Consider the following 26674-nt stretch of genomic DNA (forward strand, 5'->3'; position numbering starts at 1 on the left):
GCGCGTGATTCATAATTAGTGTCCGAGTTGTGTATTCAAACACCACTGAGTCTAGTACAGACATGGGCAAACTACGTTATGCATCCACTAGATATTGCTGCGTAAAATGAAATATCATACCAAAATTAACCTATATTCATCTATATATAACGTGCACTGTCTTCTTCTGATGGAATTTAAGTTTTTATCGTACGACTTATAGATCAGGAAATATGGGTAATTACATTGAAATGAAATTGTTGATCTATAAAGGATCATCTTTTAACTCATCAGGAGTGCCCAGCCTTCATTTTTGTTTTATGTATATTTTTTGCGACATATTTAACAAATTTCCACTTTGCTCCCGTTAGTGAATTCAATATCAACTCACCATCTTTGTCAGCTCTTCTGAAAATCTGTGGACACAAAATGAACACCAGTCAGTATCACACAAATTTGGTAAACAATACATGGTGACATTTTTCATTTATTTAGATTATGTCTTTAGAAAAAAAAAGGTTTCCATACATGGTAATGTTGGGATAAAAAAAAGGCACAAATTAAACCTACGAAAATTGTGATTTCTATTTGATTGGCGCAAGCACACCCATAACCCTAATGAGAAACATACAATTTGAAGTAGAAAATGAATGGATAGATGCATTTGCCGATACTACAATGCTTCAAAGCATTAACACTTGAGTGGTCATTTTAATTACTTTCTTGGCTATACAGGTGATTTAGGTAAATGTCAAAAGAATACATTTGTCAATCTACTTGATTATAAGGCTAATTTGCCGCTCTAATTTCAAAGTATAATTTCAAGTCTTTGTTTCCAGGTCAGGCGCTCACTCTGAAAATAACCAATAGGTTTTCAATTCTTTGAAGCTGGAAGACTATGTCTGCCTGTGTCTCTGTGTAATGAGAGCTTGATAGCAAGTCAAAATATTCTGACAATGTCAACGGCTTAATTTTTGGGAATTATAACTGATGGTCATATGGACATGGAAACAGGGCTTTAGATAAAGTAGAACATCAACTTTTGTATGTCTCTACTTTCGAAATATTCAGGTTATGGAAGGCCTCAACAGGAAAACTATCTATAGATTAGAAATTATCTGAGTTAAAAAATGTGAAATCTAAAAATTCAAACTGTGTAGCATAATTTATTTTATTTTGAAATGATGCAATAGAGTTGCTCTTCCAGACACAGTTCCCTTGTAGCCATTGGAAAGACAGCCGATTGTTGGGAATTGAATTCTGTCAGTTTAAGTACCAACTGATCCACCCTTGAGCCTGCTAGGGTTAAAATGAAGTATCCAAAGACTCCAGAAATGAAGAGTCAAACTCAATGGCCAATGTCTGGTGCTGCAGACTTTTTCAAACACTGATCATGAGTTACCGGATAACAATCGAGTATACCATAATTTTCACTTCCATAGGAGTAATTGTCAATTTTTTAAAGTGTACCACTGGAAAAAATATAAGGAAAAATAGAGCAATGCTGTTTTTCCACTGGGGGTTTGTATTATGCTGCCTTCATGTGGTGTCATAATCACTGAAAATGTCACTTGAAAAGTCGAAAATTGCAAGTGAGCACCCTCTCAAGATATATTTGTACTGCTCAACAGTGGATTTAATTTCCCGAGTTTCCGAGATGAAAAACATTGTACCTTTCAAAATGGTGGAGAGTGAACAAGGACATGTAAATGGTATTATACGATTGTATTTTTTAGCCTGTATCATAATGTAGAGCACAGAAACTTTTTATTTTCCAACCAAGATTTTGTGATATTTAGTTTTACATTGCAGGAGACATGGCATCAACACTTTGTTGTCAGTCTGAGTAGACTCAGGTAAATGTACTCTTTTACAGCATGGTTTAGGGAGACAAAGTTGGAAACCTTCACGTGGTGTCTCCTGAGAGGCCGCTCGCTGCGGCCTGCGAATTCCAACAAATACCACTCAGAGCTGCCAACAAGGACCGTGGCACCCTACGTTTTTCATCCAGCCGGAGACATTTGACTGCCCCTCACCTCCGACTACCCCCCGGATGAAATAATCCGCGTTCCAGTGGCAGCTCTAGCGCTATCTGAGGGCAATCCTCAGGCGCTTGTAGTGCAAAAACAAAACAAACAAACAGCATGGTTTACTGGGACCCTGAGATGACTCGGCTCAAACTTTTTGTCCCCAAGAAAGACGTGTTGTGTATAGAGCTGCGTTAGTGTGCCACTCAATTAATAAACGGCAAAAGTGCTGACATGAGTGTCTATATAAAAGATGCTTATTCAATATTTCTTCCTGAATGTGCACTGTGATTAATGTATGTACAGTGTGTATGGAAAACACCATCAAATGGCGTAACCATTAAAAAAAAACTGTAAATTTGTTTTAAAATCAATATTTTATGCATCTTTTTTTACAATAAGGTGGGACCCATCCAATAGGAGATGGGATAGAGCTGCTGAAAAAAAAGTCTAAGCTCCTGCTGAATTTAGAAGAATTCAACTCCAGAATCAGATGTGTATGGAAAAGTTATTTTGGCAGGAAATTGGAGCAAAGCTGCCAACTCATTTCCCGCAGATTTATGATTTTGAGAAAGTGTCCAGAAATGGACAGAGAAAGTGGCAATATTAAATAATGAGGAAACCTAGAAAGCACCAAGACAGTCAGTTATTTGTAAAATAAATGAGGACTTATTCGGAGGTCACCACGATATTGATTTCCCTATTTTTGATACTGAGAAGGGCATAATCATTTGATGGCCTGTTATCAATCAAGCAAAACAGCATTGCTGTGACAACTTAACCTACCTCTGGAAAAGGAATGCCTCAACTGCCAGCAAAGGCCAATGCGATAGAGATGTTCAATTCTGAGGGCTCAGGGCTGATATTTGCCGGCAACTATTTACACTTCAAGTTTAAAGTGCTCAGGAAAGTCAGAAAGCCATCCCAAAAAAATAGAATCAATCCCAGCTGACTTTGGGCGAAATACAGACCACACCTTAGATTGGTCATCAAAATTCTAATCTGTATCTGAATTACTTAACTTGAAAATGAATTATTTACCTAAATTTTAAATCAATTAATTTGAAATTACTTTAATTCAATTTTGTTTTCCCATTCATTTTGTAAGACAAAAAAATCTAATTGATAACAATGTTTCTTGAAGCTCATCATTGGGACACGCTGGAATGTCTGAAAGTCTGACAAGGGCTGAGATTTCAACAAATACCGTTATGCTACTTTAAAATACATTTAAAAACATAATTAATCTTTTGTTTGCCATTGTTAACGTTTTAACTATTCAAAATATATGCTCTGCGAAATTGTTTTGTTCAGTTAGCAAGCGAGAAACCTAAAATATGGGATGTTTTTCAAAAATGTATGACAAAATGGCTTGTTGACATAACTGCCACTATTTATCATATTGGAAAAATAGCATGCCGCTTGGCGGATGAGTGGTTAGCGCGTGGGTTTTACCGTTCTAGGCTCCTGGGTTCAAATCCAGGTCAGTTCTCCTGTGGGGAATATGCTTGTTCTCCCTGGGCCTGCATGGGTTTTCTCCAGTTAGTCTAATTTCCTCACACTTTCCAGAAAACATGCATAGTAGGCTATTTGGACACTAAGTCTAGGTATGAGTTTAAGCGTGAAAGGTCGTCTGTCTCCTCATGACCTGCGATTGGCTGGCCACCGTTTTAGGGTGTTCCTCGCTTCATGCCCGAAAGCCAGCTGGAATAGGCTCCAGCACCTCCTGCGACCTTTGATAAATGAATGAACAAATATAACCCTGTATCCACTTTTGTTTAAGGAACTTTGATTTAAAAGGATTTAAAAGGTTTATATAGAGGAAAAAAAAGTGGAGACCAAATGAAAATGTAACTTAAAATCCCTGAAATGTCTGTCATTTTTAAAATTTGTAAACAGCAAATACAAAAAATATTACTACAATTGGGTCCTGATGTCTACTGTGTTGTGGGTGTGCGTGTATATGATGGAGGAGGGCGGGTGTGCGTGTGTGTATATGATGGAGGTAGGCGGGTATGTGTGTTTAAGCTGAGAGTAAAATGCATTTTGAGCAGAAAACGATAGCGAACCGATAAGAGTAAATGTTGGACAAAGCAGAAACAAAAAAAGGAACATTGACAATGTTGCCTGAGTACCTATTAGATTAGTTAGGTTTTCTTAGTCCTACATATGAATTAATGTAAAAAATATTTAATTTTGAACGTATAATTATATATAAACCGGATTTAGGCTTTGTTGTCATCATCATCAACAACAACAACAAAAAAAGCCTCAACTACTCAGTAAATACAACAAGTTTATTTTAAGATGGCCATATGCCTACTGAGAGCCAGCTATTGAATGTTGTATTATAGGAAGGGTGTGTTTACACTTGTATAAAACAAACAATTTCTCTCACAAGACCCATCTGAGAGCCGACTGTGGTTGTATCACTCACTGCACCTAGCAGTGTCTGAATAACTATTAGTATTTCTCACAAAGCTTGAGAAAAAAAAATGGATTATTAAAGGGGCCAAAACGTGCTCAATTCTTTTTGTAAGTGTGCATGCAAGCTTAAGGCGTGGTGGCTAATACAGACTAGAGCTACAATGCAGTATATGGGAGAACTTCCAGAAGAACTGGTCATGCTCATGGCTCTTCAATTTAATAGTTTCTTCAATAAGTCAAGTTATTTTACTTATTGAAGAAACTATTAAATTGAAGAGCCATGAGCATGACCAGTTCCTTCCTTGAATGTCAGTAGGAGCTCCTTTCCCATTTGATGCCAAAGTATCACATCAATCTTGTCAATAATACTGACAACACTGTCTCAGAAATGACAATGGTCTACTGTGGTTGTATCACTCACTGCACCTAGCAGTGTCTGAATAACTGTATTGGTATTTCTCGCAAAGCATGAGGAAAAAATTGGATGATTAAAAAGGGGCCAAAAAGTGCTCTATTCTTTTTGTAAGTGTGCATGCGAGTTTAAGGTGTGGAGACTAATACAGACTAGAGCTACAATGCAGTATATGGGAGAACTTCCAGAAGAACTGGTCATGCTCATGGCTCTTCAATTTAATAGTTTCTTCAATAAGTCAAGTTATTTTGCAGAAAACTTTATGACCAAGCTGAAGCTACTGTCAGACCATTGTCATTTCTGAGACAGTGTTGTCAGTATTATTGACAAGATTGATGTGATACTTTGGCATCAAATGGGAAAAGAGCTCCTACTGACATTCAAGGAAGGAACAAAGTTGAATGCAAATGATTGCTCACCATGTCTAAGAAAATCCCAAAGTGCAGAAGTTTGGATTAGCAGGAAAAAGATCTGCAGCCAACCACTGATTGTCAAGGAGTGAATGACCAAGAAGCAGTCTGTACATTATAGTCACATTCACAAGATAGGGTAGCATAATTGTGATAGAATCAGTAGCTACAGCATCTGTCTCTGAAGTGCCCTTCAAAGTAAATGAATACCTGGGAGGACTACCATGAATCCTTCAATATTCTTGCTCAGAAGTCATACACTTAAAAAGGAACAGTCTGTACAAATTTGGTTTTAGTGATCTTTGTCGCTGATGGTGAGAAGGTATGAGGCAGAAGACACCAAAAGAAAGCAAACCATGCCTTTTCAGCTGGAAGCACTACAAAAAAATGGACATTAATGGAATGCCATCAGCCACAAGAGTGGTTATTTTGCAGTAGCAGTATATATCTTGAAGATAGAGTTATGAACACTCAAAGACTAAACTCCATGACAACCAGCTTTAAAAAAATAAAAAAAACAAGATCAGTGTCCTATGTATGAAAGATAAAGTCAAAAAACTGTTGCATCCTTAGCAGAGGATTATCATTATTGATTCTATTCAGATTTCCAGGTTGGTACCTTTTTTTTAGCAGTTTTGAAGAAAGACAAACAAAATTATGTTAAGGTGGAAATCTTACAGTGGCTCAACCTAAGGAGTACATTAGCAATCTGTCTACACACAAGCAGATTAAAACTCTAAATTCTTAAACTAATATTGAGTCACAAAACAACAACAACAAATACCTAATGTCACAGAATACTTTCCACAACAATCAGAATGCAAGTTTTACATTGGAGAGCAATTACCAACAGCAACTTAGTAGAGAAGTTGTCAAGTCTCTAGAGAGAAATAACAGAAAAGCAAACAGCTTTGCAGACTACCACTGGTCTGAGTTGAATTTGAGAATTGGCTTCCCATTAATGGAGCAGATGCTTCTGGTGATGGGGGATGCACACTTCAAATGGAAAGAAGCCTATATCATAAGCAAAATAACAGCCCCATCACCCAAAGACACAGTCCATCGGCAGAAATGAGCAACGAGTCCACCTAGCACAAAGGCTGATACAGCATTAAGGACAAAAAATACAGTCAAACCCAACCTATACATGAGTTCACTGCAGATTTTTTGTATGAAACATAACTCAATTAGGTGGCCCAGCAAAAAACTACATTCAATATCATTGGTATCCAGTTCAAAAGCATACTCACAGAATAGTACTCTTCTTTTTGTATAATAGTGTTGTCACAGCTGTAGATTTGCAGCTTTTTTTAGACATTGGGTTGGTCAGTTTGGTTAGATGTTTTCCTCTGTCCTTGTGATTGCCCATTGGGTTCACCTGTCATTGCCCTGCCCTCTTGTGTGACCCAGGTGTTTCTGAAGGTCTCATCAACACACTTTCAATTCCCCCTCTCCAATATTGTTCAGCCCTACAGGACAAAGTTAAGCTAAAGACCTGTTTTGTAACAATGGGTGTATTTTACAAACTTTATATTTCTGAATGAAATTCATCACTATTTGGCCAGTATCATATTAATAGGACAACTGCTATATAGGCTACTAGTTCAGTTAAACTACAATGGGTTGAAATCATACTGCATGATTTAAGCCAATCTTTCTACTTAAGATGCACCGCTTCAATAGTAATAGCGTGAATGTCTATTATTGCAGGGTTAGTTTACTAGAAGCACGTTGCCTCATTTTTCTGCCAGTTTTTGTACTAGTTGTTCTGATTACAGTCATCAAAAGCAGTTCAAGCGTGAGAAAATTATGTTAATAATAACTCAACCCTCTCCCAGTACCCTCCAGTGGTTCTGCAACGTCAATTAATAAATTAGTAGTGTTGACAAAGGGTGTAGTGTTACATGATCTATATAATGCACAGGTGTCAAAGTGGCAGCCCGGGGGTCCAAATCTGGCCCACCATATAATTTTGTGCAGCCCGAGAAAGTAAATCATGAGTGCTGACTTTATATTTAAACATCAAATTCAAATGAAGATTATAGATGTATATTATATTGCGTGATTTTTCCCTTTTTAAGTCAATAATTGAATTTTTATTCAATTATTTTAGTTCAAAAAGCATTTTGTAAAATCTAAAAACATATATATAAAACTATTTTCTCTTTTCCACTTTAATATTGAACATTACTAAAAAAAATTCCTTTTGAAATGAAAAGGAAATGATTAAAAGACGTTTTCCCTTACTAAGAAAAAGGTAAATAAACATTATCATTTAAAAAAATGAATATTTAGGGATTTTGATCAATTTCTTTTAATCCAATTTAAAAAATAGAAATACCCCTAAATATGTATATCTAAAATGGTCCAGCCCACACAAAATCGAGTTGACTTTAATGCGGCCCGCGAACCAACCCGAGTTTGACACCCTTGATCTAATGCAAGTAATACATGCTCTAACTGCTTTAGATATTCTCGAGTTTGCTCGAGAACATCGACTGAATCTTGTTCTTCTGACGAATGTATATTACGAATAAGAGAAGGATGTTTAGACTTTAGACTGCTAAATTCTAGTGCAAAAATAAATGGTGAAAATGCGGTTAGTTCTAATCCAGGTCATGTCTATCTGTGTGGAGTTTGCATGTTCCCCCATGAGCCTGCGTGGGTTTCCTCCAGGTACTCCGGTTTCCTCCCACATTCCAAAGACATGCATGGTAGGCACTATAAATTGCCCCTAGGTATAGGTGTGAGCGTGCATGGTTGTCCGTCTCCTTGTGCCCTGTGATCGGCTGGCTACCGATTCAGAATGTCCCCCTGCCTCTGCCCCGGAATCAGCTAGGATAGGCTCCAGCACCCCCACAACCCTAATGAGGATGAAGCAGTTCAGAAAATGAGATGAGATGAGAGGGGATTAAATGGAGCTTCAGTGCGCGTAAGTGCGCACTACATACTGGATGAACGTCTTGATACACTTTTGTGCAAAGGTTCGGTCGTACTCACATCCAGGATAACGGAGATCCCTCTGCGTGGCTCCGGAGCGAAGAACTGCTCCTGAGCCACAGCCACCTCCTCCTTGCTGGAGGCAAACTCCCGGCTGGAGATGTTCTTGTTGTCGCTCATTTTGGTGACGATCCAGCGGACGAGCCCGTCAATTCCACCGGGCTGGGCGCCGCTGTTTCCGGACTGTGCTGCCGTTTCGGACTCGCTGTCCTGACCGGCTACGAGCTGGGTCTGATCGCGGCTTTCTTGAGCTCGAAGTTTGGCTTGTTCTTTGTTCAGCAGTTTGTGGACTCCGTCCCTGCAGTAGCGCGCTGCCTGCTCACACATCCTTTTGCTCCAGAGCGCTCATGCTGCGCTCAATGGGGGGAGTAGACCCCCGCCCTCCACCCCCTCTTCCCGGTTACATCACAACCCCACCCTAAAACAGATTAATACTGTAAGGAATTCACCATTTATTTTACTGCTATTGGGAGTAGTATTAGTTTGGGATAATACAAATAAGATATGTGTCATTGACACGCAGATCTCTCATCTCTGGACCATGCGAATGTTCAAAGATTGAGTTCTTCACTAACTTTTGCAATTATGTCTTTACTTAACCACATACAATTTATACAGTGAAAGAAAAAATGCAGCACTGTATTGCCAATTAACCCTTTCAATGGCAGGTGTCCTTATTTGGTGTGTAACTTGTTTTTATCAATAACATTACATGCCAGTTTTTTTTAAAATTATATTTTATATAAATATGGCATGCAATGTTATCCTGAATTGGTGATTTTAAGCTTATATATTTTATATTTAAAAAAATACAAGGTGATGACAATGAATATAATTACAGTGAATTAAAAAGAGAAACACCCACTTGATTATGCTCCCATTATAAAAGTCCCAAATAGTTGTTTTAATTCATCATACTTAACTAACTTCCTGCCATTGACAACGATAGACGTCCAATACATTCAACCAGGGAGGACTGGCAGTGAATGTTCATGTCAATGGCAGCCACTGAGTTAAGTGTAAATGTCCGATAAAAGCTTAATCAAACGAAATGCCTATTTTTTATGCTTGGTTTAAGTCTGCAGTGTATTACCCGTTTAATATAACATACAGATATTGTACAAGTACAAAAAAATGGCACAAACGTCAAGTAGTTATGGATTTCCAACACTCTTTCCATCATCTTTGAAACGTAACTAGTTAGAAAAGCAACAAACGTCTCTCCTGTCAGACATACTATAGTACTAGTATACACAGAAACAAATGCAAATCATCATTAGTGGAATGAAAATACACTATCGCCCCCGTGTGTTCATTATTCACAAAACCAAGTCGCAAATTGCTTCTGGGTACATTTTTGCGACATCTCATATCCTGACTACCAAAAGTTCAAATTTGTCCTCTGTAGAGGACATTTGTAAACCTAAATATCTCCCACCCAGTGCATTCAATCACATTACCCCCTGTTGTGCTTTATAGAGGTCTTTTCCAATTATACCACATTTCTTTTGCAGTCTTCCAATTACTTCACAGAGATTGTAAAATTTCAAAACAAATGTAATTGGACAACATTTTTTTCTCCTGGTAGTCAGGAAGATATGCAGTAATATTTTTCTTGGAGGTTGTAGGCTCTTCATTTCACATTCATTTTGATAAATGATTGTTTTTTTTTTTTGTACTTTTTTGTGTGTAACCTGTCACCAAAAGTCTAATTTGACAGCGGAAGGCATCCATTGGGGTCAGCAAAGAGTTTTGTTGGGATTATTTTGAGCCAGCATGGCCTGTAAATAAATATGTATGTAGCGTGTGTGTATGTGTTTTTTGGTACTAGCACAACTCCAGCAAGTTTCCTCTCAAGTAATAAATCCATGAAGTTTTACTTTGTCCCTCTGTGCACTGGTTAGAGATGGTCAGTTTGCCTACACTCGGCCCTGGTGATCCTCCTTCAGGAGCCGCAAAGCACACTTGAATGGCCTGTGTTTTTTTAGATAGGATGGTATCAGCGGCTTTGACTGTAAAACAGGGGTTGTCCACCTGCGGGAAATACCACTGTTAAGTTAGGAATATATTTCACGCCAATATACATCATTTCTAAAAACTGTAGTTACTTTCAAGTAAAGTCATCCAGAAGTACCTGAAATGAAAAGAGTGTCGGCTGCAAGAAGACATTTTTGAAAGGAATTGGGATGCTCCGGCCATTCCTAATGTTGAAGGGGCCTTGTGTTTTGGCAGGCAGACCATCTCCGTGTAACAAAAAGATGTATTCCCCGCCAATTCCAGAAGTAAGCTGAAGCTGGCCTTTCGCCTCTCCAAGCTGATAAGGCTCAAAACAAACCTCCACACTGACTTGTGATCCTGTCTGGTTACCTGGCAAGGCAGCCACAGTCTTGTTTACCAGGAAGGCTGGGCAGTCAATCTGTAGTACGGTTAGAGAGAAACAAGAAAGATTAACAAAAAAAAAAACATAAAATTGTTGAAGAAATGTTACCATTTTTAATTGCATATAAGGCGTCTCCGTGTATAAGCCGCACCCTTAAAATTGCGTTAAAATCGTTGGAATTTTTTCTATTTCTTGAGGATTAGCCACCCCCTGATCCACAGTTTTCATTTCCATATTCATGGATTTAATAAGGAGTACAAATGTGGTATTTCTGAGACATTGTATGAATCAAAAGCACGTTATACAGGTCAATATCTTTGAGGTACTGCTGGGTGTCGAACCCAGGATCTCCTGTTTACTAGACAGGCACTTTGACCAGCTAAGCCACAGCACCTGCATTAATAACAGCCTTTAACAAACTCTCTTCGCCTCATCAAACTCAGGGCTTATTAATAAAAGACTTTCTTCAAATAATTTGAAGGTTTCATCCCTCATCTTGAAAAAAACTACCACTTTTAAAAATGATGGGTATCCAAATCCTTCAATTGTCAAAGGAACATTAAAATCAAAAAGATCAAATCACACTGCAAAATTATCTAAAGAAAAAAAACTTCAGGTCCATTTTAAACTTCTATCCCACAGTCAACTGTGGAGTTCCCAGGGCAATTGAGTCTGCTATCTGGGTGGACCCAAAGAACAAGCCATTGTCAACAGCTGAATATCCTGGACAAGTAACTCTCTACAGAGGGAGGTTTCAGACAATGAACCAACTCTCAGTAATATGCGGATACTGAATCTCATTGACTTGAATTTTCAGGAGGGTGGGACACAATCTCCCGGGAACAACAATTTTCTCTGCTTGTTTGATATAGATGCCTGGGTGGACCCAAACCACCAGCCTCCTGGGTTGCAGCTGAGCGCGCTGACCGACTGCGCCACAGAGACACTGATCTTTTGTGAGATCTGTCCATTTAAAACAATAACCAAACAACTAGCTCAATGGACCTTAAAAAGTGAATATAATTGCTATGTCTTAAAAAAATGTTCTGCTGAAATATCGGATCCAGAAACAGACAGAAATACACCAGATGTTGAAAGTCAGTGGTACAAAGTTAACATTTACATGACTTGTAATTTCAGAGGAGAGTTAGGGTTCAACCTTGTAAAGGTCAAACATGACTACTTTCATTGAGAGCTAGAGATATGTCTGGTTAACAACAATGTAGTTATTTCAGAACGCAGCTAAAAGTAGATTGAGGTACTGCTGGGAGTCGAACCCAGGATCTCCTGTTTACTAGACAGGCACTTTAACCAACTAAGCCACAGCACCTACAATTTTTGATGTATCTATCAAACTCTCTGTGGGATGGACCAGCCAACTGGCTTAATAATTGTTTGTTCATGTCGAGCCATGTGGCCAAACTGCTTTTACAATTGTTTGTTAAACAGTGGAATGTAGGATAGGCTTACTAGCTGGCCTTGCAATTGTTTGCTCGCACCGCAAAATGTAAGATAGTTAACTAGCTCGCCTTGCAATAGTTTTTTTCGTCTCGCGAAATGTAAAATAGGCTGGGCAACAGGGTTTGCAATCGTTTCCTTGTATTGTGCGATGTGGCTAACTCACTTTGGAACTGTTTGTTCAAATCACGCAATAAAATATATGGTTTGACAGTTTGTGTGAGCTATAAGAATATTGTGTTTGCATACAACTTAAACCTGCTAATGTCTAACCATTTAGCCCAAAGTTTTGTGTACATAAACTCTGTCCTACATCACTGTCTTATAAATATTACCCTGTTCCTATATAAAGACTGACCCACTGTTCATTCAGAGAGAATTGCGAGGACGACAGACTGTGAGCGTGTTCGCAGCTGTTTGAGCTCTCTCCCCATCCTGCAGTCCGGTAAGAAACCTATTTCCTATTAAATTGATCTCACTCTTTCTTAACCTGCTCCTGAAGTTATATTTTCAGATCTTTCACTTCGCCGACATCTACTGGTGAAATACAGTATAACAAGGGTGTGCACATAATAGCCAGACCCTCGATTCAGTCATTATTTTTTTAGTTAAAAATACAGCTTATATGCGAGAAAATACGGTAATTAGTTTACAATTAAAAGTGGATCCCAAAGGACTGTACAAGTCTAGTTGTCTGCCTTTGAACCTGTCCAAGCCCCAATTGGCTACAGGAAAGCAGTGGGTTCGTAAAACTGTAGCATAGCATTTATGTTATGGGTTTTCATAAAAATATGTCAAGGATAATTGTAGAATATTTTAGACACCCTTATTCCTTGTCATACAAAAATTAGCCGTTTAGGAGCAAAGTTCTAACGGAAGTTTTGTGAAATCAATTTCACACATTGGTTTCTGCGATGGTGAGAACATTTACGGAGGCTAAATATAAAAAAATAGCATGTTGTCAGATTGTAGTGTGACGATTGCCATTTAACAGAAATTTAACACCCGACACAGGCAAGGCCAACTTGTCAAAGCGTCATCCTGTGTGCACAGGGCTCATGGCGTCGATATCCAAATCAGAGGCTTATTTCGTGCTCATGGGGAAGCAATGAAGACAAGATCAGCAGTCCCGGACCAAACGAAAATACTTAGTTAATGTCACATTGAAGGGGTGTACTTAAGAAAGACCCAGCTATTTGCATATAGATCATTTAAATGTCACACTCTTCCCATTTGTAAGATTTATATTTCAACTTCACACTGTCTTCTTACCTTGCAAGCATATTCAGTTTTGAAGTGGGAGAAGTTGAGAAACTTAACAGCAACAGTGTGGCTGGTTCCTAGGGAAGCGCTAAATCGGACAGTCTTTTCTGGTGGCTGAGGCAGAGCTCGCAGAAGGAGACCATAGTGGAAGTAACCGAGTTCACTACAAAACAGAGACAGTCGGGAGGTTGTCTCGGCAACTCGGAGTGGCTGGTAGTCGAAGGTCAGAGCACCCTGATGGGATAGATAGCACACATGAAGAGCCTCTGGGATTACAGCAATGCTTATGGAAGAAGGACAGGAGTGAGAGTTTACTTTTGACATTCCAGGCACAGTGTGTAGACTTGGAGCACTGACTTCAGGGCATTTACAGTCAACAGTGAGACAGATTGGTGTGCTCAGTGGGTTCTCCACTTCTATGGTGGCGTACGCTTTTTCACGAACATTAGACACCAGTTCTACTGTGGACAAGTCTGTCGGGCTGGTAACCTTGAAGTTAATCAAGTAGAACAAGTACTCTCCCGACGCCTCATTCAGAAATGTCACCTGACATGAGTAGATGGGATTAATCACTTAGTATAGTTAACTGAGAATGCAAATAACTGTGTTTGTGCTCAAACCTTTGCGTTGTACTGGCCCTCTCTGAATACATAAAAATGAATCTTGTAGTCTTTCTTCGACAGAGCAGGGACATCAATGTATTCACGACCCTTCAGTGATACGGTCATATCCGGATTTTCAGGTCTTAGAAACTCTTTAATTACAAGGAATCTGGCCACAAAAAAAAAACAGTTGAGAGTGCATCAAAAAAAGTAGGTGTAATTCATGTGGACAGCTATTTAGCATAAGAGCTTCATAGTTCTGTTGTTTTGGGGTTGAATCCAAGCTTCAGCCCTTGTAAAGTTTATTTGCTGGAATTTTGATAGGCAATTCATACCAATGAAAACGACAGAGGACTTCAGAATATAAAAACAAACAAGTAATCCTGCAGTTAATAGTCCAGTACTGTTAATATGTATTTTACAGCTTAATGAGGCAGATGTCTTTTGTAGTAAATGTGCCGTCATACAGTGTAGAGACCTGGACCTATAGTCCAGTAAAGTCGATAAAGAATTGAGCAAGAAATACAGTTTTCTTATTAAATATCATAGGGGCAGCTTATAGTCAGATGGACATTATTGTCCAAAAATTATGGAATTTTGACACTGACAGTGGGTGGACTTTTGGCTTATTCCATCCTTTCTTGTGATCTGTAACACGTTGTTGGTCTGTAATACCATTTGTCATATGCAACTGTGTAGAAGTATATCAGTATTCATGTGCATGGCTATAACTGACATCAAATAATAACTCCTCATTTTTGTGTGTAAATAGTATTTTCTCCATTATCAATGGTACAGAAATTCTCAATTTGCATACTTAAACACTACTTATTTCACATGTACGTTTTTACACGTTGTGTTGTCCGTCCTCTGAAAATATTCCCCCAAGATAATGTCAAATTTAATGCATACATCATCATTAATTCATATTCTTTACCACTTATCCTCACAAGCGTTGAATGGATGCTAAAATCTAACCCGGATTACTATGGGCCAAGTGGATTATACGTTGAACTGGTTGCCAGCCAATCACAGTGTAGACAATTAGTTTGGATGGAATTTGGGTAACAATATAAGCCCGAATCATTTTATTTCTTGTGTATATGTAAATAATGAAATGAAATGGGTGCAAATAAAGATGTAAAGAAAAAAACATGCTTTACCGTTTCTGCTTTGAGAGCCAGTTGGTCACAGGCAGTATCTGTGTGTGATGTGTCTTGGCAGGCAGTTCATGTACAATTGTGCTCTCTGCTTTAGGAGAGTCGGCAGTCCCTTGTAGCGAGTAAAGCATGCCAGCCCCATTTGGGAATGAGAAAAATATTGACCCCTGAAAACGAAACAGAAATAAAGAGCTCATAAAGTATGACATAAAGGTCATAGAATAGAACAGTTTTGTTGTGCAGAAGTCAGGATAATAAACAGCCGACAATATGAAAATATGTTAGAATCCATATTGTGGCCGGAACCAATAAACAGAGGTCCTTCACCCCATAAAATTATAAAATCCGTAAATGCGTCTCCAGGTGGTAGAACAAAATCCATCAAACATGAAAAAACGAAACTATGACCCACAAAAAGACCAAGAGTCATCTCTACTTCTGAGGAATAGTACATCTGAGTCAGCAGCCCCAGAGCAGTACAGCAATACCTTGTTTATTGCGGTTAAAAGTTTCCAAGACCTGCCAAAATAGGTGGATAACTATGGTGTGTCTATTTATTATTATCTGGACATAAAGCATTTACTGAACCAGCCATGTGCTACTTATAAAACATTTAGTTACTTATAACCTGCCCGTGCAGCCCTGGAAGGGTTGTGGGGGGTTAGTGGAGCATATCCCAGCAGACTTTGGGTGAAAGGCAGAACACACCCGAGACTGGTCGCCAGCCCACCGTGGGGCACAGCGAGACAAGCAACCACTCACAATCATACCACAATCCAGCAGGAATCGATCCTACGCCCGCACCAAAGTAAGGCAAGTGAACCACTACACAACAGGGTTTCAAACCAGCACTCAAGGGCTGCAATGCATGCACTTTTGAACTAATCTGGCGTTTTAAAACTGTAATCAGTTGATTTCAACGAGGTCTATGTTTCTTTCAGAAGTCTCAGTGGTAGAACAGTCCTTGGTGGATCAGCTGGAAACATTTTTTCACCCACTGCAAACCTTTGTGGAATAGTTTTGACATTTCTGCACTACAACATTAGGTGCCATTATATAAAACTTGTTTTTTTATTATTTTATCTTGTCTCATTCAGTATTTAACACCACATTCATTCATTCATTCCTTAATTGCGAATCTACAATGCAAATAGTGCATTGAAGGTAATTGAGGGTAATTTAAAAAAAAGTCAAAATCATTCATCATAGTTGGAAGCTGTTATTATATCTTTCATGTTATTGATATTTGCTGATAAGTGCTTAAGCATTGAGTTTTTTCATTCTAGACATATCATGGGATGATTTTCAGATTATTAGGTTGTACAAGCGTAAATTGTTGTTGTCAAAGCCAATTTGAGTGTTCATTTACCAAGTGTTTCTTTCCATCAACTGTCATGGTTAGTGGTCGATATGTGACTTCATATACGTTGGCTTGAAGAGGCTCAAGAACCACAGATGGTGCAGCTCTCCAATGCTTGCCATTGATGACGGGTCGTATGCTGCAACGTTGGTTTGTGGGGTTGAAAACAGACAGCGTCTGAGTGTGTGAACCACGCACTGGGCAGGAAAAACTGATAATCTGGAAGTAGTTAAAAAGGAAAATACAACAATCAACAGGGTAAACTAATGGCACTAATAAACACTGCTATAAATGAAAATGTAGCATTGGAAGAAACCAACTGAGGTGCTGTTTACACAGAGACAGAAACTAATGGACCAAATCAATCGAAAATGCCCTATTACAGATTCAGGTTTTCCCGACTAAGTTCTCCATTTGAAAGAGGTCGCAATACTGCATGAAAACAATGTATTATTCAAGCTATGAAGAAGGAGGCAGAGTAGTTTTACAAAATGAAAGCCAATACAAACACCTTTCCTTGAAAATATCCTCCCCAGTTTATCTTGCCTACCCAAATAAATGACATTGTTTTTTCACTTCTAACATTAATTCATTCATTTTCCGCTTATCCTTACAAGGGTCATGGGGGTTGCTGGAGCTTATCCCATGACAAGGAAATCATGTAAATAGTATTCAAACCTCTTTGTTGGAGGCAGCTGCAATGCAGGAACCAGTCACAGTGAGAGTGATTGGTGTAGAGCCGTCAATGCAGCAAGTTAAATTTTCATATCTTGAATCGTTATTCAAGCGAACAGGTGCAAATGTTAATTCTAAGGGAACCTCTGCCCCTGGCTGAATTGAGCCTTTAGCTGGCTGGATAGACAACTCTGGAGGAAAGTCTTCTGTTTTCCACTCGAACCTGTTGATTTGGTCAAAAGGAGAAGGCGCCTGGTTTAAAAATCTAATGATTCAACTAAAACCTTCTACCTTTACAAAATGATAACAGAGCTTACCGTGCACAAAGTTCTCCATTGTTGATTATGACAACTTTCTTTTTGGCCTGGCAGTGTTGGACAATTGCTCCAAAACCAAGGTGGTCTTGTTCTAGACGCACCGCCACCCCCTGCGAGTATGAATCAGAATGATATATATGAAACAACCATAACCCAATTTTTCTTTTTGATATATTCAAATGTCAATTTCTTATTTTGACATTTCATTTTAATTGCAATCCACTAAATTAGTTCACACACTGTAAACATAGATTCTGTGCTGGAGACATCAGAACTGACCATAACCCTCCATCATTCCCTCCCCCTACATCAGAGTTTAAGGTTTTCCTTCCACTAATTTGAACGTTACCTGGCAGCAACCATGGATGGTCAGCAAGGGGTGAAAATAGCTGTCAATCACAGCTTGAAGTTCAGCAATAAAAGGAGCAATACGCTGATGGGGTGTGAACAGGATCTCAACACTACATGAACCTTGAAGAGCTTTGAGGTACATCTCGGTTGCAGGACTGAATGACAAGTCCTGCAGGCAAAGATCAGATATATCAAAGTCTCCAACAATAGTATGCTAATATGTTGTGCTTAGCTTATTATTCTCTAATTCATGTTCCTTACCCTTGAATCCATATGTGTTTTTTTTGTGTCTAGCTGCAAGGCGAAGGAAACGTCTAAAATGCTGCGGTTGACTAACTGGACCCGTCTAATCACTCTCTGACCTGGAGAAATATTTCCAAGTTTCACCTTCTGGTGCTTTGGTGCCAATACTCCCAACTAGAAAATATGAAACAAATGTACAATCGTTGGATGAAAGTTGTTTATCTGATTTCGAGCAGCCATTAAAATGGAGGTGATATTCCCCTTGAGTGTAGCACATGGCTTGTTCACCTTCACTTCAATTCCTTGTCCCCAAATATCCACTTGTTCTTTGATGCAACTGTTTATTAAGAAGATAACATTTTCGTGATAACGTCGCGGCTCACGAGGATAAAACGTGATGGGAATTTCCACCAGTGCGCCAGGAGACAGAACGTCCGGTTGGAATTCAATTTCCAGGAATGAGCACTTTTTGGTTTCACACTTGACACTGAGGAAGAGAATGACTTGCATTTATAACCACGTCTGTGCATTTTATATTAGTTCAAGGAATCATGCTGTGACAACTAACCTGATGTCCCTGTTACCTCTATTTTTCAATATAAGAATGTGGGATGCTGGCACCATGCCAGGACAATATACAAAATTCTTGCCAAAGTTGTACTTTTTGAAAGAGAATTCGAGTTCTGGTGCCACACCACTGCCTTCAATAGAAATGCTGAATAATGGCCCTTTAATCACCTTAAAAGAGAGAAGGAGTCAGTATTAAGTACATTGAAAAATATGTTGAGTTGCATGGATCTGGTTCCAAAATCCCCAAAAGAGGCACGAGTTTATTCAATTCAAAGACATTCAGTGTTGAATATTAAACACATTCCTTTCACAATCCACAATACCTCCACTTATTAATTCAATTTATTAACTATGTTTTCTTTGTTGAACCCTTCTGAATGTATACACTTCCAAGCCTGTCTTATTAGCCAATTTTTCTTCGTTTTCACAAAATATTTAATGGGTAATTGCATCTTACCTTTATAATCAGCCTGACATCTTTAAGAGTGCAATTGCCCCGTGGAGAAAAGAAGAGTGCTGACGGCAGCTTCTCTCCGACAGCTACTGTGGAATTTTTCGGTTTTGTTACCAGGTGTTGAAGAAGCTCAGTTGGACCTTCCAGTTCAAAGATGGCATCCATGGAGTGCCGTCCTGTATTGGTCACCAGGATATTAAAGGTAGCTTGCTCCGAAATGCCCACCTAGAGGCAAATGCATTAAGTCAGATGACATAAAACTCATCTAACATTAGTTTTATCATTCATTATGTGGTACCAGCATCATTACTGTGCTTTTACATTCATGTATAGTTCAAATATTAGTGATTTACAAGTAGTAATTGAAATTGGTTACCTTTCCAAAGTTCAAAATATTTGAGTTGTTGTCAGGACTTAGCTCTCTAAGTCCTCCATCTGGATTTTCCACTTGCACAGAAGCCGTAATTGCGAAACAATTTGCTTTGCAAGAGAGAATGAGTGGCTTTGATTTCCTTTTGACCTTCAGAGTTAATTTGAAGCTCACATAACCTTGTCGGCAAGGACTGAAGGACACCGACAAGGGCAACCTGCGTCATATGTCTCAGTTTAAACCTTATATGGGGAAGTTGGCTCCTTTCTAAAAAATGTTGAATTGTTACAATGCCTACGTGATCAAAGTCACTCACCTATCTTTGGCTGCCACTGTGCCGGACATTGGCTGAAAAGTGAGACTGGACTCTTGGTCATCACAGTGTAAAGATGGCTGTAACACTGTGAAGTGAAAGGGCTCATCCTCTCCGTTCACTAAATCCACAGTTTTTGAAACTTTGTTACCTACAGAAACACAGATATTAAACAATTTGCAGGAAATATTAAGATATTAAACAATGTTAAATTAGAATTATTAGGATAATCTGATGCCAAACAAAAAGGCCTAAACAGTATCCACAATGGATTATATAATATATACATTAATTAATTACCTGATAATTGAGATCTAATTTTAAGTGCCTACAAATAGTATATGTCATCTGATACATTGCAGGAAGGAGCACTAAATCAAATACAGGTATTTTACTTTAATAGGATGAAGTGGTGTTATTGTGTGGTGACATACCAATGAGTTGTTCGCCAAAATCAATGTGAGGTTTGTCAAAATAGATGAGCGGTTCTTTTGTAGAGCCCACACAAAGGAAGGACACAGACACTGACAGCGTTTCAATCACAAAGCTCCAGAACGACTCAACATCGTTCACATACTCAGCCACATATCTAAAGGACATCTGTTAACAACAGAAAAAGAGATCATGTTGGAAGTTAATTCATGTTTAGAAAAAAAATTACAAAGGATGAAGAACTATGATGAAATAAACTTAGGGCACATGGTTAAGTAGTTGCGCTGCGATTGGCTAGCCACCAATTCAGGGTGTCCCCCAAATTGTACCCAAAGTCAGCTAGGATAGGCTCTAGCAACTTGACCCATGTGAGGATAAGCGTTTCAGAAAATGACTACACGAAAAGTAGTTAAGCAAAACTGAAAGCTATAATTGTGAGGTTCTGAATTTGAATCTTCGTTTGGATTGGAAGCTTGTGAGTTGCTCAACGTTCGTGTCAAATTTCTCTGTTTACTCTGGTTTCTGCTCACATTTTTAAAAAAAAATTTACATTGCCAAAGTGTGAATGGTTGTTTTAATGAGTTAGACTGCAGTGGCTGATCCAATTAGGAAATGTGGTATATAGAAAGAACAGTGATGGGTAGTTAGGTAAAAGTAGTATGGTACCAGCATATCGTCACAAAATATAAAATTTTGTGCTTTGTGTACCCATTGGCCGTTGACCTGTGTCTTACCTCTGACCTCTCGCCAGGCAGAATGGTCCCAAATGGAGTGAGGCAGGTAAATTGACTGGTACCAGTGTCTTCACACTTCCACTGAAATGTGTATGGTTCAGTGGTTGGGTTCAACACAGTAAAACATCTGCAAAGAGAACAAAGCATGCAGTTGAGCCCAATTCATTTTCAGGTATTGTAATCATTAACCTAATTTCTGAATAATTTAAGCAGCCTATAATATCAATATCTAGAGTAGTATTTCCATGAACCTTTTTGCTGGAGTATAAAGGCCCAGGGTTGTGCATTCAATCACTCTGATGCTGGGATCCAAATAAGTCCTGAACACAGGGTTGCGTCTGCTTCCACTGACATAGTCAGAATCTTCGAGGTCAAAGTGGCAATGTGGCAATATACTGCGCCCATAAAATGAGATAGATGGAGCTGAAGTCCCAGCACGTAAGTTAGGTATACTGGGGAAAAAAAAAAAGAAAAATACGGGCAAAAACAGGGAGAAATAATTAGGCGATAAGGTTGATATTATTTCTAGTACATTAAGTAGTAAGGCTAGTTACACTTGGTGCATATGGATGTACAGTTATAGCTTCTTGCCTGTTAAATTACCTGCACTTTAATTTGCCTTGAAACTGGCCTGCCTCCAAGGGTGCAAAGCAAACACAGAAATTTTGCACAGCACCAGGAAAAATTGTCCCAACACTTGGCTCCACTGTAAAACGTTGCCAATTGGAGTTTCCTGTCAGAAAAGATCTGTCACCAGATAGAACGCTGAGAGAGTTATCTTCAGTGAAGTCCCTTGGTGACATGCCACCTGGAACAGAATTGATAGTACGCTTTTTATTAGTATTTAGATGTATATTGACCAGCCACAGCATTCAAATTTTCATTAAAAAAGTGATATATTTGACCTCATATTGATTTAATAAATATTTTTTATTGCTGTTATATATTTCAGAGGTGCTTATCTTGACTGTGTAATCATAATATATCGTATTTTTCTGACTTTAAGTGGCACCTGCGTATAAACCGCACCAGCCAAAGGAAGATGAAAAACAATGAGTCGCACTGAAGCATAAATTGCCCTTTTGGGAGTGGATTTTTTTTTCCATTGGATCAGAAACCAAGAACAAATACAACTTAAAAGTAACAATAGTAAAATGGAGAACAAGCTAAAAAGGCATCTGTTAATGTAACAGTTCAGATAACTATAGTCTAAAAAAACACATTACAGGCTGTCGGTGGTCAAAGAGAAAAACACACAGCCAAACTATAAAAAAAGTGTGACTTACAGTCCTTAAAATAAGGTAAGATATGACTAAATTATTAATTTGATGACATTGCAAAGACAATTTGCACCAGATTGGTGCAATAATATAAAGCAGTTTAATAATAAGCAATTGAATACATTTCAAATAATATTTTCTCATTAACCTTCTTGGCTTTGGCTGACTGGGTTGGTGCTTCGGTCTAACAAGACTTCCCAGGCAAATTCCAGTTTCACTGCACCATCATTTACTATCTGCACTCTGAACACAGAGAAATTGCAACAGAAAATAAATATATTGGAGTGGTGGTTGATCCTTTCCAAAGCAAAGTCAATATGAGGGTGTTTTGTCACTCAGCATTAATTTTTATTTCTGGATACTTAAACCTTGTGAGTGTAGCAGTGTGACTTACTCCTGTGAGCTTTTTTGGTAGGCCAAGGTGTCTTTGAATCGGATGGTGTCTGTTTTACAGCTAAACTTCACAAAGTCACAAACTACGCTGACACGTAAATGCAAATCCCAGTCTGAACCTTTAACCACAGCAGATCCTGGCTCAGCATGTGATTTCTGTACGTAAAAATACATATTATTTCTGTACATAGATGCATACTGTAAACACATCTAATAACAGTATACGTCGCCATTCAAACCTTGTGCTTTCCAGATGGTTGTGGCTGAGTCTCTAAAGCCTGCGATATCTTCTTTTGGTCATCCCAGTCAGGAACTTCATCCAATGGATGCTGGAATGTAACCTGACAGATCTTGCATGTAATTTGCTGTTTTAGAACTGCTCGTGCTTTAGCGCAGAAGGTGACAGTCACTTCTTTGGAGCACCCTGCATGGAGGTGTCCTACCTTTAAAATAATACCACAAACAGGGATCATTGATTTCCGACAAAATAGTCCATATGCACATCCAAAAACATATTTTTTCAAACAGATCCCGAATGACCAAGAGGCAGAAATGGGTTATCCACTGTCCTACGAATGGCTATGAAGGAAGGCTTTGATGGACCCAGAGGAGAGCTAGTTTAATCTGATTCATCTGATGAGAAATATTTTGATAGACTTAAAAGATGGGTGTGTTATTTTTTCAGCACCATTGTACCTGTTTCCAGTGTATCAGTGTACATTAGCACTTTGTGTGGGACTTGTCTGACATCACAAAATGGCTATTCTTGTAACCAGTATTATTTTTGGGTGTTTTCACTATTGTATGAAGTTTAAGAAATGTGTGAGCTGCATACTCCAATACTTTGTTCAATCATCAGAGACCAGGAGACCAATTATCCAAAATGTTGTGTTTCACTTTAAAACATTAACATTTCAAAAGTCATGCTTTTGAGAATCAAGTAAAGCATTAATGTGTCGGCATGTTTAAATATTTCTGATGCGAAATGTAGAAATATTTCACACACAATTGTTGCTTGCAGGTATATGTCAAAACCTTTGGATGCTTTTCGCCAATGAATATTTGATCGCCAACCTCTTGCTTGCCCCCAGGGTCTTGCCTTCGCCTTACGTACATTCTACCATGATCGACATGCTCTGAACACCACAGCCTCGCAAACTCTAGACATTAGTAGTGTCTTGAGGCTCAATCTCAAAACATTTAATTTATTTTACCATTTACTAATGGTTGCCTGATGGTCTAGGCCAGGGGTGTCCAAACTGGTGTATAATTAGTTAGTTAATTGCGAGCACAGAATGTGTATATTGTCTTGAAAGGTTGATAGGATAGTGAGTGCCGGTTTTTCATCAAAGCCTTGAACAAAGTCAACATAAAAATAAATAAGGGTGCCATAGTTAACAAATGAGAACTTGAAAGGACACTTTTTTTTTTTTTACCAATTTCTTCATACACAGCTGGGTATGATGACATTTAGACTTTTGTCGAGTCAATGATGATGACAAACCCTATGTCCGATTATTATAATGATTATTATTAGAGTCTTTACCTGTGGTGAAAAGTTGAGATTGGCATCCTCATAGGGCCACTCAAACCTTACCACCTGGTTGCTGGTGCTGTGATTTGTCATCGTGAAACTTTCTTTGACAGGACATGCTATATAGCAGTGACCAAAACAAAGCATGTCGGTATAATCTAGTGAGAAAAAACATTTGGTTAATTTAACATGGCAAAACTAAAAAGTTAATTCAATACTAAAAACATGTTAATATAACTTTACTGCTTCAGAATTGCTGTTTAAAGTATTGCGAATTCCTGTCAAACCATCAAATTGAAATGAAATTAAACACTATAGCACACGATTTGTTCCTGAAATAAGTCCATAAAACATTAGAAAAAAACTTGAATATGAATATCTAATTCCAACACAGTTCTGGTGTCCTGGGTTGAATTCCAGGTCGGTAGTCCTTTGTGGAGGATGCATGTTCTCTCTGGGTCTGCGTGGGTTTTCTCTGGGTACACCAGTTTCCTCCCACATTCCAAAAACATGCATGGTAGGCGTGTTGGACACTCAAAATTGCCCCTAGGCATTAGTATGAGTGTGATTGTGAATGATTGTCCATCTCCTCGTGCCCTGCGATTGTCCGGCTACCGATTCAAGGTGTCCCCCGCCTCTGACCCGAAGTCAGCTGGGATAGGCCACAGTACACACCCTTGTGAGGATAAGTGGTTCAGAAAACGAATGAATGAATGAATATTTAATTCCACAATGTCTGTTCGTGTATGACTTGACGGCAAGGCATAGCAAAAAAATCACAAATTTCAAGCATTGTCTACTTCCATTAATAATCTATTAAGCTAAAAATGAACAAAGATACCTAAAGATGCCAGCTTTTAAAAAGCAAGCCTTGACAAAAGCGTAATATGGAAGCATGAGAAACAAATTCAACATTTCATTTGTTGGGCACTTATAAAAACATTTTGGTACATTAGTACTATTCATTTTCACATTAAATATTACGTCTATCTACGCTTTTAATTCTTACCTTCTTCCTCATAGTTTGGATTTATTTCCTGTGGTGGTTTTCTGATGTTTTCAAGGCTGACAAGTTGCTGGTATGCCTCTCCAGTTACTTGTATTGTAGCATTGCTATATTGGCTGCCTTTAACTTGAAGTGAAATCTTGTCATCGAGCTTCAGAGGGTCATGGGGGGAAAAGAAGGTGACCTCAAATTCAACCTTCTGATTAACATCAAGTTTCATGGACGCCCGGTGAACTAATCGGGATTCTGTTGATGAGAATGACTGAATGAAATTTCTTGCTAGTATTGTAACGATAAAAAATTTGACTAATAAAAAAAGAAAGAATAAACAAACAAAATAAGTAAAGCTTATCATTTTTTATGTAAATTGTGAAATTTTAATTAATCGAGTGATTGGTTTATCATAATATTCAGCAATAATCACAGTGTTGGGATTGAAATTAACTGTTTTTGATTTCTTTTTTTTTTTTTTTTTTACCGCAGTCAAGGGTGTCCTCAAATTGTGAGAAGTGAATAGCAACACATTTGCTCGCTGGTGCAGTTCTAAGAGTTAAAACGCTATGATGATCCACCATGTCGATCTGGACCTTTGTAACACAAACATGAAAACAAAGAGTTTGATTTGCAACATAATAAAAAGTACCCATTTTCAGTTCCAGAAAATCAATAAAAATGTTGTTCTGAATATTGAAATTCAAATAAGCAATAACAATAAATGCATTCTCTCACCTCAGCTGGCACATTGCCATCATTTAACAACACCAACGGTAGGGTTTTGGCCCGTCCGACCAATGTGCGTCTGAAGTGCAAGCCTGGACTTGATTTGTTGGCCGGTCGTACCACTGATACAACAGGCAGACAGCCTTCACCACTTATGTCAAACTCCAGGACCTTGCTCTTTAAGTTTGTTGTTATTCTTAAACAGAGAGTTTAAACATAATCAGTATGTGTCTTGTAGAAATAATTCAAAAAGGGATTATAAAACATCAGACTAGCTTGAGGCATACCTGCTGCTTTTATCAAACGTGGCCTCAAACACAGCATTGTAGAGATGCATCGTAAGTGGTGTGAAACTCAAAGTGGTGAACGCATGTGACTGGCCAGGAACGAACAGTGTTGGCGAAGATAATTCAAAAACATCCACATTACCGGACATCTGTTAAAAATGAACAAAATTAGAAATAAATAACCATTTTCACCAAAGATATACTCCATGCATAGTTTCCATGCATCTTTACCTTTATGCCAACATATTTGATGCTCAAGTTGAGCATGTAGGGCACCTTGCTGTTGTTGGTAAGTTTTAAGCGAGCCTGTGAAGTTCGCCCCACAAGAACTTTATTGAAAATAAACTTGTTTTCGTCCAGGACAAAAACTTGCTCAACGCTGAAAAATGGTTCGTCTGATAGCTGACAAATACTTGGACACAAATGGTGCTCCTCAAAAATAGAGGTCATGTCCAACACGATGCCTGTAAGGTAAGAAGAGAAGAAAACTTATTTTAACGAATGAAGCAAAAACAAT

General features: G+C 38.5%; 2 protein-coding genes and 2 non-coding genes across 5 annotated transcripts in view; all 4 read right to left on the reverse strand.

Annotated features, from left to right (window-relative positions):
• necab2 (N-terminal EF-hand calcium binding protein 2) overlaps window positions 1–8618 on the reverse strand; it is a 69237-nt gene extending 60619 nt beyond the window's left edge. The window contains exons 1-2 of the mRNA XM_077710535.1: window positions 8256–8618; window positions 371–395 (exon numbers count right to left, since the gene is read on the reverse strand). Of these exons, the coding sequence (XP_077566661.1) occupies window positions 371–395; window positions 8256–8582 (352 nt within the window). The 5' untranslated portion in view covers window positions 8583–8618. The remainder of the gene's footprint in view (window positions 1–370; window positions 396–8255) is intronic.
• Window positions 8619–8694: 76 nt separating this feature from the next.
• hydin (HYDIN axonemal central pair apparatus protein) overlaps window positions 8695–26674 on the reverse strand; it is a 55126-nt gene continuing 37146 nt past the window's right edge. For both annotated transcript variants that reach the window (XM_077710538.1, XM_077710536.1), the window contains 29 exons: window positions 26389–26621; window positions 26158–26306; window positions 25880–26066; window positions 25629–25737; window positions 25154–25396; window positions 24157–24302; window positions 22850–23053; window positions 22612–22766; window positions 22366–22460; window positions 21541–21745; window positions 21189–21389; window positions 20938–21064; window positions 20206–20371; window positions 19775–19922; window positions 19465–19675; window positions 19092–19313; window positions 18633–18802; window positions 18353–18551; window positions 18083–18238; window positions 17820–17990; window positions 17471–17580; window positions 17157–17376; window positions 16488–16697; window positions 15122–15285; window positions 13977–14127; window positions 13672–13902; window positions 13366–13590; window positions 10390–10671; window positions 8695–10289 (listed from right to left, as the gene is read on the reverse strand). In XM_077710538.1, the coding sequence (XP_077566664.1) occupies window positions 10083–10289; window positions 10390–10671; window positions 13366–13590; window positions 13672–13902; window positions 13977–14127; window positions 15122–15285; window positions 16488–16697; window positions 17157–17376; window positions 17471–17580; window positions 17820–17990; window positions 18083–18238; window positions 18353–18551; window positions 18633–18802; window positions 19092–19313; window positions 19465–19675; window positions 19775–19922; window positions 20206–20371; window positions 20938–21064; window positions 21189–21389; window positions 21541–21745; window positions 22366–22460; window positions 22612–22766; window positions 22850–23053; window positions 24157–24302; window positions 25154–25396; window positions 25629–25737; window positions 25880–26066; window positions 26158–26306; window positions 26389–26621 (5297 nt within the window). In that variant the 3' untranslated portion in view covers window positions 8695–10082. The remainder of the gene's footprint in view (window positions 10290–10389; window positions 10672–13365; window positions 13591–13671; window positions 13903–13976; window positions 14128–15121; window positions 15286–16487; window positions 16698–17156; window positions 17377–17470; window positions 17581–17819; window positions 17991–18082; window positions 18239–18352; window positions 18552–18632; window positions 18803–19091; window positions 19314–19464; window positions 19676–19774; window positions 19923–20205; window positions 20372–20937; window positions 21065–21188; window positions 21390–21540; window positions 21746–22365; window positions 22461–22611; window positions 22767–22849; window positions 23054–24156; window positions 24303–25153; window positions 25397–25628; window positions 25738–25879; window positions 26067–26157; window positions 26307–26388; window positions 26622–26674) is intronic.
• On the reverse strand, window positions 10956–11029 carry trnat-agu (transfer RNA threonine (anticodon AGU)). The gene has a single exon. It is a non-coding gene; the product is annotated as a tRNA-Thr (tRNA).
• trnat-agu (transfer RNA threonine (anticodon AGU)) lies at window positions 11892–11965 on the reverse strand. Its single transcript has one exon. It is a non-coding gene; the product is annotated as a tRNA-Thr (tRNA).

Source organism: Stigmatopora nigra, chromosome 2 (assembly GCF_051989575.1).
Source record: "Stigmatopora nigra isolate UIUO_SnigA chromosome 2, RoL_Snig_1.1, whole genome shotgun sequence".
In the NCBI taxonomy this organism is placed as follows: Eukaryota; Metazoa; Chordata; class Actinopteri; order Syngnathiformes; family Syngnathidae; genus Stigmatopora; species Stigmatopora nigra.